The following is a 13,908-nucleotide window of genomic DNA, read 5'->3' as shown; positions in this document are numbered from 1 at the left end:
GCAGCGCAAAGAATGACATCACTGTTGGACAGCGACTTCCAAGTTGGGTTCAAGGCTGGATTTTTTTCACTCTTGTTTTTTTTTCTCCTCTCGCAGCGTACGGTTGTGTTTGCATAACTTGGACAGAGTTTATAAATATAGGGAAAACGGCAGACAAAACAAAGTTTCAAATTTTATTTCTTGTAAAAACATTGACAGTCCTAAGTAAAATTCTAGCATGATGCTAGATGGAAAACACAGCCAGTGCTGCATCATTATACAGTAGCTCAGGCAGCCAGGAAATACCAACAACTTAGAAAAAATCTACTCCTCTCTCGTAAAATATAAAAGAGGAAAATAAAACATAAGTCAAACATGAGAGCTAAACGTCTAATGAATGTAAAGTCTAGTCTCCTCTTTAAAGAGCAACAATAGCCACATTTAACATGGTTTGAGAAGCTGAAGAAAGTGGAGATTCATTTCGGAAGATTCAACATGTTCGAGCCACCAGTCTTGCTGTGAGACAGTCCCGACCACTTTTGGTAACAGATGCAAATGTTCAGATAGTCATCTGGTTCTTAGCGGTATACCAGGAACACTGTCCTACTTCCAAAAGAACAACAAGTCCCAGATGTCTGTGCTCCCGCTGCCTCGGTTAGACAGCCAGGTATCGTGCAGTTCTGGGCTCAGAATTTGAGGCTGAATCCCGGGCCGACAGCAGACACTCCCTGGTTGCTGGTCGTCAGGTGGAAGCCGGTGTCTTTGAGGTCGTCATCGCCCTGAACACACCGTGGAAACAAAGTAAAAGCGGCTTTCATCACTCCTCTACGGTTTCATTTATTGACAACACTGGCTAGCTTTTGAAAAGAAAAACCTGCATGAACACGTTTATGATTTACATTCCTATAGTTCATTTTCCCGGTGTTTCCTTCTACAAGCTTTTGCAGAAGAGTAAAGCAGCGATAAAAACACAAAACCTTTGGCATTTTTCCAGTGTAACTTATTGTAAAGACGAAATGCACATATTTAAATGCATAAGTATCAGCCGTGAGCTTCTGGGTGGGTCGGACCGCTGCTGAAGAAATGATGGACTGAAGGGCGAGCATCATAAAAAACACGAGGAGGAAATACCCGGACACAAAGCAGGAGCCGGTCGCTCTGTAATCTATTTAGCATGGGTGGCGTTCGGAAAGCCTGGTAGCCGCGTGTAATGGAGAAAGTGGAGCCTAATGTCCTTACCAGTTGACTGTAGCCCAGTCCTCCCTCGGGGGGACGGGGACTGGTGCCTCTCTTCACCCTCTGCTGCTCACTCTTGGCCGGCCAGGTGGGGAACATGGACGGCTCGATGGGCAGCGGCGTCTCCCGGAAGTACTCGTGTTTGAGCCCCTCGTCCGATAAAATCCTCTTACTGGGGCAGTAGGTGAGGAATCTGGAAGAAACAGTTGATGCTTGAGTTCATACTTGGAGGCCAATGCATTTTAGATATTTTTTCAGTATAACGCTCAGCTTTAATTGTCGTGTGGAATGCTATCCTTTACCCAGGGGCGTCTGTGTGAAGAATGAGGAATGAAAATGGGTTACGTCATGTCATGTGTAGGAATCACTATAAAATAGTATTTATAACATGTGCTAGCAAAACTACATCCAGACAGACAATCTGGACACAAGCTGCAGGCCGGGACACCAGGGGCCACTGGGTTTGTGCAAAGAGTCCTAATTGCTTGAGACGGGATCAAATCGGCACAATGGGGAGCTCCTCAAATGTGATAATTGGCTTTTTGAAAAGTGTGAAAGAGATTGGAATCTTCCACGTGTGAGGGAACATCACCGCATTGTATGAAACGTGGAAGGAATCTCTGAGAGGCTTCTGGTCGGGATTAGACTCATTACAACTCTTCTGATACATAAGGCCAATGCTACAAGTGGAGACTGAATATCTAATACTGCTCAGGGACCCAGGACCCCGCTCGGCTTGCATTTTGACCACACAGAACTATTAAGACCTGTGACAACATCCCAATAATGCCTACAATTTGAAATAGTTCATATATCAGATTCAGGGTACCAAAAGCCCCGTTCCTCAAACACTGTCCTATACGGGGGGAGGTATTTCAAACTGCTCAACTTCCTCTCAAAACAGCACTTCTCTACGTGCTCACCCCCCGAGGCATAAATCTGTCCCCGGGTAAACACCTCGTGAGTTCTACAACAGCTGGAAGGTTGCAGCTGCGCTGGACTGGCGCCAAACTTTCCCTGAACCTCGATTCCCTCACTAGACATGATGCTGCCGCTGCTGCCATCCTCTGCAGCTGTTGGGGCAACCAAGCAGCGTGGCTCTCATTTACAGGTGTAGGCAAAAGTATCTCTTTGCGGGTAACGGTCTGGTGGGAGAACCGAAAAGCTCCTCTGCTCCCCGGAGCCACTAAACAACGGTGATTTATGGAACGTGCAATTAAATTTAGTGCAAAGTCGTTACTTAGTATGTGAAGACAACTTTACGTATTAAACGGGTATTGTTGTGGTGTTTCATTCAGTCTGCCACTGACTGACTAAAAAGTGCTAGAAAGAGTAACAGTACCGGCATCATCCCGGCAAGGCAACTTCCACTGTAAGAGTCCTCCTAATCGTTTGAGATAGTAGCTGTTGGTATTTCATTGGCATTGGTCTCTTCTATAACCCAGTTATCCATACGGCTACGTGGTCACATACACTGACAGAAAGCCCCTGGAACACCGCAGACCTGGCGGGAGGTGCAATGTCTTGTGTGTGGAACGAGGCGGTCCAGAAGAATCCTACTTGTTCATGAGGTCGAAGCCCTGATCCGAGAGCAGCGCTCCAAAGCGTTTTCGCAGGTGGTTGTAGGGGTACTCTGTGAAAGTCATCTTCTTCACGGCGGGCAGCTCGCCGTAGCCGGGCCAAATCTTCTCGCTGGGCGACCCCAGATCCTGCAGACGGCACACAAGTCGGCAGACAACTTATTGTTAGTGCAAGTAGAGATTTATATGAGATATTTCCACTTTGGCAAATGGTGTTCGTTGACCACAGGCAATATACATGGCAATAAACCAGTCTTAAGTATATTTCAATACTTCAACTCAGAACTGGTTAAGACTGTAGGATGACTTAGGAGGCCGGGATGACATCAGTCTCCACGGCTGCCATGCTTTAAACAGACCATAAGGAGGGCCGATCCGTGAGCGCGCCTCCCCTCAGGGACACAACTTGTGTGTCCGTGCTGGAGAACCAAATACAAAGCTGTTTTTTTTTGTCTCTTTTGTTTTGTGATGTCAGTTCCTGTGTTGCCCTGTGCTTCCAACTTTACCTTCCCTCCTGTTTGTACTTTTAACTATTAGTCATGTTGCGTGGTTGCTTTCATAAAAAGTTATCTGAGCGCTGCACGGTGGCTGATGCACACAAACCCCCTACTGTTGGGTTGCTTTTGTGGTTATATAAATCAGCACTGATCTTCACGAAGAACACGTCTTATCTACCAGAGATGGACACATTCTGCACTTTTTTGGTAGGAAAAGCACCAACAGAATGAACCACTGAAAATGGCAGCATTCATGCACTGTGACTCCAAGGTAAATGGCTTCACCTTGCTGCGCTGTGGAAAAGACTGCTCACGGACGTACACGGCCAGGTTGGGCCGGACTACTCCAATAGTGATCTTCACGATGGCTTCATAATAACTTGCTTAACAGCTACCGACAGCTCCACCCAGTGGTGTGCTGTGGGCCCTCAGTGCTGAACTCCTCTGACAGACGGCACACTCAAGAGATTTACAGCCTCTAAACCAAAGGGCTGTGCTTTTTGGTGAGGTTTTACTTTGGTTTATGAGGGCATTTACCTTGAAGACCTTGTTAATTTGATCGATTTCAGATTTTCCAGGGAAAAGAGGTTTCTGGGTGAGGAGCTCGCCAAATATGCAGCCCACTGACCACATGTCCACAGCTGTGGAGTACTCCTGTGGAGAGAAACAAACACAGTGGCAGTCCGCAGAAACACATAGTAGACAGTTTCCCTGGCAAGGCGTTGTGTGTGTGTGTGTGGATTTGCTCTGATGGGCTGCTGGACCTCTATCATCTGGTTGTGTAAATCATAAACTGTAAAATTCAAATAGTGTTTCAGCGGTATTTGGCATCTTAAAAAATAGTCTTCTCTTAGAAATAACTTTTGGGTAAACCAAATAAATCCAGATGGGGAAACCAAAGTACAGCCTTCATATTTGGACGTGGGTTTTTCCTGTGGTTCCGGGGAAGTGTGGAAGTGGGCTGAAGGGTAATTCTCACCTTGGCTCCGAGCAGCAGCTCTGGCGATCGGTACCACAGCGTCACCACAACGGGGGTGTAGGGCTTCAGAGGGGAACCGTACTCCCGGGCCAAACCAAAGTCGCCAATCTACGGGACGGAACGGAAAGCCCACGTCAACACCGGTCAAATTAATTTGATGTTAATATAAGACAATGCCTCGCTTCTACGTTATTTTTGCCTTTCGCGTTCACAAAAATTCTCAGTATCATTCAGAGATTGGTGATGTACATCCATCTGTGATGGATTTCATGTCAAACAGACTTGAATCTTTTTCCTCTACTTTAATTGTTGATTTTACTACATTTCCCAGAAAGTTGACTCCCACAGCAAAGAACATTTTAAAAAAATCAATCAAAAGCAGGAGTATTTGGGCAGATGGTTGTAACTAGCTGACCTACTAGACCCTGACACACTTTTATGTTAGTAAATGAAAAGAGAAATGATTCTATTAAACAATTGTTGCAGAGTACTCCACACAGTAGTAGTTGGCAAGTGAGCAACTAGCTAGCGAGCCTGTTAGTTTGCGGAGGCCAATGAGAGAAGGTCTCTCTGCGAGCTGACTGTACCTTCAGGATACCCTTGTGGCTCAGCAGCAGATTGGACGTCTTCAGATCCCGATGGAGGATCCAGTTGTCGTGGAGGTGTCGGACACCTCGCAGCAGCTGAATCATCAGAGTCTTCACTTCACCTAAAACAGAGGCGGCATGCTTTAACAGAGCTTTAGCGAAGTAGAACATTTCAAACCAGAGCTACGCACAAAAGGAAACTAAATAATAAAGGCAGAAGATTTTTACCCCCTTCAACTTTTTCTTTTTACACCGGACCTCGACAAGATCCTACTCTACCTGGCAGGAAGGGCTGCTTCATAGTTTCCATCAGACTCTTCAGGTCATGTTCCACATAGTTCATCACAATGTAGATCTTGTCCATATTGCTTCCAACAACTATTTCCTAATGCAGGGTAAACGCAAAGGTTAGATTTCCCTACAACACATAGCGATGTACAGTTAACAGGCAAGTTCTCACCCTCACTGTGACGATGTTCGGGTGCTGAGCCTTCAGGATGGTATTGATTTCTCTTAAAGAGGTGATAGGGAAGCCCTCCTTCTCCTTTTCCATCTTCAACCTTTTCAAAGCCACAATCTCATCTGCAAACAGGAGGCCGCGTTCATGGTTTCCCCAATAAACAACGCGTGGGAGCACAAAGGGCATATTGAGCTAGACGTTTGTTTCCGTACCCGTTTTTTTGTCTTTGGCTCTGTACACCACACCGTAGGTACCCTCTTCTATTCGGTTCAGGCACTGGAATTCCTCGACGCTGCGACAACCCTGAAGAAAAACACGCAACGTGTCGTCTGAAAACCTGCACTCCACGATTACATATGGCATGAAACAGTTGAGGGCTCATCCGCAGGAACGGTTGCGTCACGCTGGCACCGACCTGTAAAGCAGGCAGATACTTGGGCAGCTCTTTCTTCAGCTCCACAGGGGAAATTGGTGGGGAATCTGGGATGTAGTTCTCTTCGGGGGTGGGGGAGCGAGAATGAGTCTGAGGAGTGGGGTCACCTTCTCCTGCATCCTCCTCTTCGTCTTCCTCTTCCCCGTCTTCTTCCCCCTCTTCCTCCCCCTCTTCCTCCTCCTCCTCCTCCTCCTCCTCCTCTGCATCCATGTCTTCACCGCTCTCCTCGGAGTCGTGATCGAAGCGGGACTCTGGCACTGTGAGGCCAAGTGGGGAAAAAACTGCTTGATGTTAAGGTTTTTGAGTTTAGGCACATAGCGGTAAAAACACTTGATATTTGAAATGATATTTTATAGGATCTATACTTGGATCTAAAGAATTCTCATTACAATTTACGTCCGCCATTTAAATCAACAACAATACAAATACTTTTTTTTAACGAACCCTGTAGTGAATTAATAATAATAGAAAAACGACTCGTTCGGCAGCTCCAGGGTTTGCCGACGTCATCAGAATTCACAATTCTCTACATCGCATCCCAGGCTTAGAAGGCACAAGAACAAAATTGACTACTGTGTTTCCCTGAGGTTTAAAGCTTTAGAGGGCATAAGATATCCACCTCAGTTCATCAGACATCTGAGAATTGGGAGCACAGGAATCACAGGTCCACCCACCTGCAGGTATGTGATTTCCGTTCTGTCTCTCGTCTTCAAATTCTTCGGCCGACTGCTCATCCTCGCTCACGTCCTCTGAAAGTGTGGAAGCAACCACGTTAAAGCCGTGATGATACGCAACTGGAGGCGACACACTGACATACTGTCACAGCAGCGGAGACATGTTTTTTTTTTTTTTACAGCTTTACCTGCACTCTGCACTCTGCTTCCTGAGCCTGAAACAGACTCCTCTTCCTCTCCTTCACCCTCACTCTGGCTGCTGGACTGCTCTCCATCATCATCATCATCATCGCCCTCCTCTTCAGAGCCTGATCCCGATGCTAGACAAGGTGGCAAAATACAGGAGCAATCCTTTTTTTATAGGAAGTAAGAAATGGAAGCGATTTTTCTGAAATGCTAAATGTTATGAAGGTTGGTTTTGTTGGGAAGAGCAGGTTTTGTAAGTCGCTTTGGATAAAAGAGAATAAAAGCATGAAATGTAGAAGGACTTACCGACGGAGGACCCTCCTGAGCTGGTCTTCCTCTCGCTGCCACTGATGTCCTGCAGGTCTGCGAGTAGGTCTTTGCCCTCTGGCTTCTCCTCCTTTGACGCTGCAGATAAAACGCAGCATGAGTTCTGCTAAAACTTTGTGCAAAGTTTGTGCAAATACTGATATCAACAATAATTGTGATATTTAAAAATAATAATACCCAGAATCCTGTATTACGTCTACAGACTTAAACCCCGCCTCATTATTATTTAAAAAAAAACACAAAACACAAAATGCACAGTAAACAAAGATACATTTAACTGATAACATTGTAGCTAATTATTTTGGCCACTATAATTACTTTTTAGAAATGTGATATAAAGACAGGCCTAGCTGAAACATGGAGATCTTGGGCAAAATAAAGTCAAATAAGTTGTTTTTTTCCCAGAAACTGAATTTCCAATGAATAAAATGTATAAACTCACGTGCACTTTTCCGAGGTTCGCTGTGTTCAGATCTGTCTCGGGAAATGCGGTTGGGACTTCGGCTGTTGTGACTTTGTTTTGGCTTGTCCCCATACTCATCCGGTAGCATCCGATGGTGAGATGGCACTGAGGACAGAAAAGTCTTATTACTCTGCTGCACATATGCATACATACATATATGGTGTCACATTTCACGGGGTTTAAAACACAATGCTGACGATTGGGCTGCTTTGGCTTTTGAGCGTTAAGGAATCATTGAACATTTGCTTTCTTAGCGATGCTGTAATCAGGGTACGTTTAGCCTAGCTTAGCACAGAGACTGAGGGCAAAGGAAAAATACTAGCCTGGCTTCACCTAAGGAGAAAGTATGTGCTTCTTGTGCAGCAGGGGTTTCTGTTCACTCACTGACCTTCTCGCCGACCACCTCGCTCTTTGCGCCGCTCCTCGGCTCTCCTCTCCCGCTCCTTCAGCTCACGTTGCTCCTTCTGTTGTTCGCGGAGCTTTCGGTCTCGCTCACGCTGGCGCTCCTGTTGTTCCAGACGGTCCCTGTGGTCCAAAAAAAACCCAGGAGAGTCCAATCGGGGTCTGTCCAGACAACCAAAAGCCCCATCTTGTCAATGTTTGTTTATTTGGAGTCTGGGTGATCAAAGTACGTCTTGCTTAAACATAGTTAGTTCGTGGCCGCAATAAAACAAGACAAATGCATCTGGATCATCTTGAGGCTGCTCTGTTTACATCATTTCGGATACTTTTTACAGAACATCACATTTACAACCAGAAGCTTTCAATTGATATTTAAGAAGATTGAGTTCATGTTGCTCAAAGGCTTTAACTTACTGGGGAGTAGAATTCTTACTCCAACAAAAGAGATATTTAAAAACATGTTAACTGATACAACAGGCATGAGTTATTTACTCATGCATATATGCATGAGTAGATCAACTAATATGTGGTCCTAAACCAGGACTGTGCTCACCTTTCTCTGCGTGAATGAGCTCTGGCCTGTTCTCTCCTTTTCTGCCTCTCCCAGTCTCGCCGGGCTTTGTCTTCCTCCCACTGACGCTTCCTGCGCTCGCTCTCTCGCTCTTTTTCTTTGTCTTTAGGTCGTACTTGTTTACCAGCTATGGAAGCAAAGAGCCATTAAGCGAAGGCAAAAAAAAAATATTTTGCTATAAGACAAGACTAGTTAAGATAAGACAAGTTATTAATTAAGAAGCACTTTCACACCTCCTTCTGCAGAGCTACTTCGATGACGTCTCTTATCTTTTCTCTTCTCCTCTTTTCGGTGGTGAGACTTGTCTTTTCTGGCTATTTGCTGTGGAGGCTTGATGGCCAACGAGTCATCTTCTTCTGCCCTGTTACAAGTGTAATGAAAACATTTTGAGGGTCTAAAGCGTTGGCGACATCGTGCTGCACATCATATTTAAACCATAATATACATACTTTGATGCTTTTTGTTTTGTTGTCATATTTTTCTTGTTTTGCAAATGGGCTACAACTGCATTTCTTTGTACATCCCTGCGTTGCATAATGACAATAAATGATCCTTGAATCTTTAAGTATGACGTGTAAACTACTTGCACCAAGAAAATACATCCATGTTAGTTTCTTACAGTTCCAAATACCTGTCCTCTGTGGAGTCCTCCCGTGTGTACGGGGAATTACGAATTGTTATTTCCATCTTTTGATCCCGTAGTTCTCCTTCCTCCGGAGTATCTCGTTTGGCTTCCCGATCATCCGACTGTGGAACAAGGACCTTTGTGGACTGTGGAAGACAAGAGCAGCAGAAAATGTGGGTAAAGCTTGGACAATTGTTAAAATGTCCTCAGCTCTTACTACACGTTGAGTTGTGGGATAAAAGACCCAAAGAAGGTGGATAATGACACTGTTTCATTTACTTTTCAAAGCAGAAACAAAAATAAATCTATGATCCAAAAAGAACTAAATTATAGTTAAATTTCGAACATATTTGGAATGTAGTCCACAATATTTACGTTTTAAAATATATATTAATACATAATGAATATGCATCATTCCCACAAGAACCATTTTGATGTGATTCTGAAAGAACATTTAGAGAATGGATCGTATTAAGAAGCACCCAACACTATTTAAGAAAAACACATCAAATATTTTAAGATATTAGAATTGTGAGATTACAGAGAATACAATCTGTACGTAGTCACGCTCACATTTATTACACAATCACCATTTCAAATCACGTATTTATAAACTTACCATGGTGAGTTTTAATGGAAAATTCTAAAACAAATAAAAATGAAGCTAGGATTAGAGTGACTTGCAACACTTTATCAACAAGTGGGTTTTTATTAAATGTGGGATACTTTACATTTTTCTGGCGCTTGGGATCAGTTTTCTCTTCTAATTCTCTTCTTCGTTTTTTCTCCTGTAGAATTTCGTCAAGAGTTTTTACTTTCCAGGTCTCCTTTTCGTCCCCCATCAGCGTCCACTCTCCACCGCCTGCTCCACATCACACATAAAGACATGATCAGTTATTGTCATTTCATTTGAAACAGATCGGATCAACACAAATATAATAGAGCCATGCCAGAGAAGCTACTGCCGTTTTACCTGTTTGTCTTTTATATTTATTCATTTAACAACCGTTGTCAAAACATAACCACTTCAAGCCATTCGAGATATTGAGAAATCGTTGTAGTTCCGCACAGTGATATTTGGACTTTCAAAAGTCGATTAATGTTAAGATGGTCAACTATTTCACCCGTTATTCGCCTGTTATTCCCGATGCTGTCCCTCCAAAATGTATTTGGACACTTCTATTGGAAACGTGACGCTAGTTGTGCGTGCTAGAGATAACGTCACATCCATAAATAATTATTAGAGGGTGAATTTAAACACAAGTTTATCACGAGGAATCCCGTTATTTATGTCGCGCCTATGTTTGCGAAAATAACTTAAATGCACACCGGTTAGCTAGCAAGCAGCCAACGTCAACAGGCCTTGCGTCAGTAGCACATAACGTTAATTAGCCAGCTATTTCAGCGTTGTTGCTGAATAGAGCAAAGGTTTGCTTGAAATGTACCCCAACAACCGCACATTTAGAGAAATGGAAGATGATTTAATTACTAGCATTCTTAAACCCGCTGAGCGAGTCCAGGAGTTCGTGCTAACACGTTAGCTAGTGGACGTTTGCTAGGTAAAACTAGCATGGTCGACTGCTGCTAAACAACTTCTATAGCTAATTACGCGATTTGGAAGGAAATGGTAAGCACAGATGGCAGAACTATTCACTAAAGACCATGTGTATGTCTATGTAGCTGTACTTAAAAGCTCAGGGACCGAAACTGATTATATTAACCAGCAAGCAGTTGAAACGGTTATACAAACCTGATGTTTGCGCAGCGGTATTATGGCACACCGGAAGTGTGAAGGGCTGTGTAACGACTGCAAAATGTCCGACGTGAAACAACGACTTCCTTCGATATAATATTATAAATAATGCTAGTATTTAACATAACATAACATAACAGTATGTTTAATTATTAGAAAAGTGGGTTTTTTATCAAATCTCTGGTAAAAAAAAAAGGTATCCTTGTACGACACTGTGTACTTTTCACTTGGTTTGAAAAAATAATTTTGGTGGGATAAAAAAAGAGTCTCTTCATAACTATATTGTTGAGGATTAGTTAAATTACTCGTTAGAAACCTTTGCTCCTTTTCAGCTACATGTATATAATCAAAGTTACAGAAGAGGCCTTGGAACTTTCGGCACAGGATGTGATAAAACCTGATATGAACAAATCACATGCAGCATAAATTTCCCTTTATCACTGTGCAAGAGTCATATAAGAGAAGTTGAAGTGCAACCATAGATTTATGAGAGGCTGAGCTCAGTGAACTCAGTAACCACGTCCAAGGTTCTTATTCCAAGCAGCAGGCTCCCTCAGTAACAGTCGTGGCTTTAAAAGGGAACAGCAGAGCTTTCTTGGCAAGTTATGTGTATCTGACACATACAGGTGAGCACTATTTACAATTATTTGAAACGTGTTGTGAAGGGATTTCTTCCTTCGGTATTTTTCATGGCCTTTTTACAACAGTTAACAGAATTACGTTACCTTTCATTTTAATAATTTCTTGACATATTGATACCATATTCAACTCAACATCTCTTTTGTCCCCGTAGACGAGGGGACGTTGCAGTGCTTAGTGGACGGCTTGTGTGTCCAGGCTGACCAGTGAAGTGGGTAGTGACCGGTGATTCCAGGCAGCAGACAAACCGTGGTGTATTGGACGGGTTACTTCTCTCATGGAGTCCAATGGGGTCGCCAATGTGCAATATGATCGCTGGAACGAGGACAACATCAACATGAACGTAGAGCCACCACAGTCTCCTGCGATGAGGTGAGGCAAAGAGACGCCAACAATCCAACATTTTCTGATGCTACAGAAGGACATACGCAAAGACAGTGGGACTAAACTCATGTTTAAGTTTGAAATAGCAAAAAAGATTAAATTGAAGTCACAAAATATCACATTTGCTTTTGTACCTGTTGAACTGTAAAACATTTACAGTCAGAAACCATGTCATGAAATAATATTAGAACTCAATTGACCAAAGGCTGTTCGATCAGACTCTTTCTCTCTAACTCTCTCCCTCTGTTACACATACAGGGTTTACAACAGAGTGTGTAACGGCAGCACGGGAGTCGTGGTGAAGGCAGCTGGGGCTTTGGGTGCACTGGTGGCGGTTTACATCATGGGATACCTCACAGGATACTACGTCCATGTGTGCTCATGCTGAAGACCTGTCTGGAGAAAAAATTGCTAGGACTGCCATGATGAACCAAAAATGTAATGTTTAAACATGATGAATAAAATCATTACAAAAAGGTCTGTGTACCACTTATCATTAGCATCATCATGTCTGTCTAACCTCTATGTCATCAGAGCCCTCATACTTTTCAGTATCTGAATCTTTAGAGCATTTCTTTACAGAGACTTGCATCATGTTAAACCCTGACTGCCATCACCAGCATGGTCTTAGGATCATTACTGGGATTACTATTGTTGTCTGGATTATGTTGATCTTTAATGAATCAACTGACTTACAGTATCATTCAGCAGCCAACATGGAACTTCAAAGTATTTTGTTTCTTTTAGCATTACACAATTCCATGATATCAATTATTTAGTTCTTGGTTACCAGATCATACAACAGCATTGGAGAGAGAAACTCACAATTTATTAACATGACATCTTGTGCTTCGCGCTTAATGTGGAAATAGGTTTTTTTAAACTAAACAAACAAAACATTACAGTTTGAAAATCCTCCCAGCATCTTAAATAAACACCACTAAATCCGAACCCTGACCTTTAAAAACAAATCTTAAGTCTTATGTTTGATCTGTTGAGTGCAAATTGCAGATCATGCAAACTGTGGAGTATGGCATATTAATAAGCAAATAATTAGATCATAGCATCAAGGAAAACAATCTCAGCCTACAGTATAAGAATATGAGGCAGTCTACATCCAGGATATGGTCAAACCCTACGTCCCAACCCGCGCACTCCGCTCTGCATCTGCCAGGCAGCTTGTTCGTCCCTCTGAGAGAAAAACACTCGGCGAGATCACGACTCTTTGCTGTCGTGGCTCCCAAATGGTGGAACGACATCAGGACTGCAGAGAGCCTCTACATCTTCTGCCGATAACTCAAGACACTCCTTTTTAGACTATACGTTGACTAAAACACTAACAAATTGTAGCAATGAAATTGTACTTATAATGGAACTTACTTATACCAAGTTGTGAAACTGCTTATTTGACGAAAATGGCATTTTCTTGTTTCTCGTTTGTATGTTGTTTCTGAGTTTGTATCTCTACGGTTGAAATGCACTTATTGTAAGTCACTTTGAATAAAAGCGTCAGCTAAATGACATGTAATGTAATGTAATATGAGGTGATATGAGGATAAACTGCCATAAATATCAGCTGAGTGATAGCTCATTGCCATTTTTTGCCATATCAACTTAATTACATCTACTCAAATTCACTTTTACAGTCCTTGAGTCCCATTTTATCGTAGAGGACTTTTATAATGAGGAAGCACATATAACTGCAGTAGCAATAAAAAAAACATTTATGTGTGTAACCGGTCTAGATAGCCAATGTACAGAGTCCAGTAAATACAAATGATGCACTATGCTGCGTGTCTATTTTGTATATTTTTCTAATACCATGTAAACCAAAAAAAGTGTTTGAAGTTTGAGCGTGATGCAACAGAAGGCCAGCCCTACTTCATTAAATCAGTGGGAACAGATTTATTAATTGAACTTGCATTGACACTTTGGTTTGAACTGGTCCAACAAACCCATACTGCCTCCATGTGTCCAGTGGCTCAACACTGAGGGGATGGCTGCTATACATGTTTTTAACTTCATGAAAATCATAACTGCAGTGCTGCAGTATATTATTATGTTCACATTTAGACAAGGCTTGTCTTTTTCCCAAAAGTATTTAAAAAAACAACAATACTGATAAATGTATTT

General features: G+C 42.8%; 1 protein-coding gene across 12 annotated transcripts; it reads right to left on the bottom strand.

Annotated features, from left to right (window-relative positions):
- Window positions 1–159: 159 nt before the first annotated feature.
- On the bottom strand, window positions 160–10,830 carry cdk11b (cyclin dependent kinase 11B). Of its 12 annotated transcripts, none has more exons than XM_037479540.2 (22): window positions 10,750–10,830; window positions 9,731–9,861; window positions 9,619–9,642; window positions 8,994–9,145; window positions 8,824–8,898; window positions 8,608–8,735; window positions 8,357–8,501; window positions 7,790–7,965; window positions 7,381–7,506; window positions 6,918–7,016; window positions 6,614–6,745; window positions 6,426–6,500; window positions 5,734–6,032; window positions 5,531–5,621; window positions 5,319–5,440; window positions 5,138–5,243; window positions 4,859–4,980; window positions 4,272–4,379; window positions 3,830–3,946; window positions 2,776–2,924; window positions 1,219–1,408; window positions 160–758 (listed from the first exon to the last, which is right to left on the bottom strand). In XM_037479540.2, exons 2-22 carry the CDS (start codon window positions 9,839–9,841, stop codon window positions 666–668), a joined length of 2,640 nt encoding a protein of 879 aa, XP_037335437.2. In that variant the 5' UTR covers window positions 9,842–9,861; window positions 10,750–10,830; the 3' UTR covers window positions 160–665. The 12 variants fall into 12 exon arrangements, with proteins under 12 accessions (XP_037335437.2, XP_037335436.2, XP_037335431.2 ...); XM_037479539.2 differs by lacking the exon at window positions 10,750–10,830 and adding an exon at window positions 9,973–9,996 and having other exon boundaries at window positions 7,790–7,926; XM_037479534.2 differs by lacking the exon at window positions 10,750–10,830 and adding an exon at window positions 9,973–9,995.
- Window positions 10,831–13,908: the final 3,078 nt, after the last annotated feature.

Source organism: Pungitius pungitius, chromosome 1 (assembly GCF_949316345.1).
Source record: "Pungitius pungitius chromosome 1, fPunPun2.1, whole genome shotgun sequence".
Classification (NCBI taxonomy): domain Eukaryota; kingdom Metazoa; phylum Chordata; class Actinopteri; order Perciformes; family Gasterosteidae; genus Pungitius; species Pungitius pungitius.
Note: the sequence above shows the minus strand (reverse complement) of the source record. Positions and strands in the feature narration are given on the sequence as shown.

What these genes read in the sequence shown, in the direction of transcription:
- cdk11b (XM_037479540.2), bottom strand. Translation starts at nt 9,841, where the DNA reads ATGGGGGACGAAAAGGAGACCTGGAAAGTAAAAACTCTTGACGAAATT. An exon ending in AAGCAGAGTGCAGAGTGCAG is followed by an intron (nt 6,501 to 6,613) that starts GTAAAGCTGTAA and finishes CCACACTTTCAG; the next exon opens with AGGACGTGAGCGAGGATGAG. An exon ending in GGCTTCGACCTCATGAACAA is followed by an intron (nt 1,409 to 2,775) that starts GTAGGATTCTTC and finishes TGTTTCTTCCAG; the next exon opens with ATTCCTCACCTACTGCCCCA.